Raw genomic sequence first — 2,046 nt, 5'->3', positions numbered from 1 at the left:
TGCCGCCGACCCCCCCCCCCCCAACTAGACAGGGCTGGAGGGAATCAGTGGAAGGCTGCTGGCGGTGGCAGCTCATCACCGCTCGCCGCGAGCGCATTCTCCCCCCCCTTTATCCCACCCTCCCTCCCTCTCTGTCTGGCTTACTGACTGTCTGTCTATGTCTCTCTCCCCCTCACCCTTCCTTCCTTCCTTCCTTCCTTCCTTCCTTCCTTCCTTCCTTCCTCTCTTTCTCCAATCCCCTCTATCTATCCATCTACCTATCTATCTACCACCCACCCACCCTACCTTTCTAGGACTCATTGTCTTCGTCCACAGTGGGCTTTGCTCCCTAGTAATTCTATAAATCTCTTTGATTTCCCCCCTTAGTCATCGCTTTTCCAAACTGAAAAGTCCCAGACTCTTCAGCCTTTCCTCATCGTATGGGAGGACACAGTCCTTCTGGTACCATAAGCCCAAGTCCTTTAGGGCCTTAAAGTAAGAACCAGCACTTTGAATTGTGCCCAGAAATGAATTTACAGATCTTTCGTAACTAGGGTGCCGACCAGAAATTCTGCTGGGTTTACCTGGAACGCATTAAGCAGCGAAAACACAATGTGGAGAGCCAAAGAAGCGTCATGAACAATGGCCAGCCCAAATCCCCAGGTGAGTCCCAACAACGGGGTCAGGAGCACAAGGTTTTTGCTAACTCTGATCGCCGTGGCCAGGTCTTGTGTCTTCGAGCGATCCCCAGCAGAAGATCTTCCGGATCTGGCAATGACAACCAACGCCACAACCAGGTTGACGCCAATGATGAGGAAAGCCGGTATGACAAAGGCCAAGAGGGCTTTGGTCTCATTCCAGTTCAGCCAGCAGGCATCGTCTCTCAGGTAGCCCTTCCTTGGCTCAGTGGTCGTCACAGTGAGAAGCGCGATGACCGCCGGGCAGCCGTAGCCAATGCCGAAAGCCGCGGCCAACAGAGTAGACTTTCTCAGGTGCCAGAAAATGAAGAGCAGCCCGTACAAAATCAAGAATCCCAAAGCCAGCATCCAAAAAAACAAGGCGAGGTAGGAAAAGTGTACAAAGAACGTGGCGGCGACACATCCGTTGTGGTTTCTGGGTGTGCCGTTCACAAACGCCGCTACGATGAACAGAGCGTCTGCGACGAGAAGGGAGGTTGCAATATTCACCAGGCAAACGTGGCGCATGTAGGAGATTTGGGTCTGGGTCACCTGGCGCCAGACGGCCGCCTCAATGGCCAGGCACAGAACCAAGCTGCAGATGGAGACGACCAAGCCCACGCATGTAATGAAGTGCAGGGCAGGGTGCTTGAGGGCAACGGGGGACACGAGAATCGAAAACGATTGGAACAGAGCGGGCCGGTGTTGGCAGCGGCAGGTCACAACGGCAGGACTCTCTTTTTCCAGTTCGCAGGCTGTTTCGTCCCACCTTCGGAGGGCCGAGTGCCAGGCGGCACACAGGGCGCTCGCCGTTTTATTCATTTTTTCAAACGCGAAGGAGACTTTCTCGAGCGCCTCCGGCAATGCGACTGACAACACCATCCCATTCACCGAGGCACCTTTCGAGGCGCCCCCTTTCGAGAGAGTTTTTTCAATGATAGGCCCAAGGGTCGGCAAGGCAACGACGATCACCGGGGAGTCCGCAGGCAACCGCTGAAGCCCTTCCCTTGGGAGGGAGACCGTCCCGTTGAGGTGACTCTTGGAATCGTTAAACCCCATGGAAAACGTAAAGCTCTTCTCTGGGGTGTTTTTATGGATTCTGGCTCCTTTGGCCGCAATGAAGAGATCAGAGACATCCAGAGGACTGCTTCCGATCCGAAGTTTCCCGGCGAACGAAATCACAGATTCCAGCAAAATGGAACTGGCATTTTGGTCACTCACATATGCCCAGTTGGGAAGGGTGGTACTGTTGAGAATGTGGTTGGCCATTTTGTTGTAGCCCTGCAACACCGGGGAGAGAGAGAAAAAGGCCCCGTTATTCTTCAGAACAAGTCGGAGTAGAAAATTGCAGAATTAAGGACTTTAAACTTTTTGCTGGAAGACCGGAGAG

The 2,046-nt window shown here is 53.6% G+C and overlaps 1 protein-coding gene across 1 annotated transcript in view; it reads right to left on the bottom strand.

The window, feature by feature from the left end:
• Window positions 1-1,937, bottom strand: part of LOC107111996 (adhesion G protein-coupled receptor F4-like) — a gene marked incomplete at its 5' end in the record, with an annotated part of 10,214 nt that extends 8,277 nt beyond the window's left edge. The window contains one exon of the mRNA XM_015413051.1: window positions 564-1,937. Coding sequence (XP_015268537.1) covers window positions 564-1,937 — 1,374 coding nt within the window. The remainder of the gene's footprint in view (window positions 1-563) is intronic.
• Window positions 1,938-2,046: the final 109 nt, after the last annotated feature.

This window comes from Gekko japonicus, unplaced genomic scaffold, assembly GCF_001447785.1.
Source record: "Gekko japonicus isolate JY-2015 unplaced genomic scaffold, Gekko_japonicus_V1.1 scaffold2627, whole genome shotgun sequence".
Taxonomy (NCBI): Eukaryota; Metazoa; Chordata; class Lepidosauria; order Squamata; family Gekkonidae; genus Gekko; species Gekko japonicus.
The sequence above is the reverse complement of the archived record's forward strand: the minus strand, read 5'-3'. Positions and strand labels throughout refer to the sequence as shown.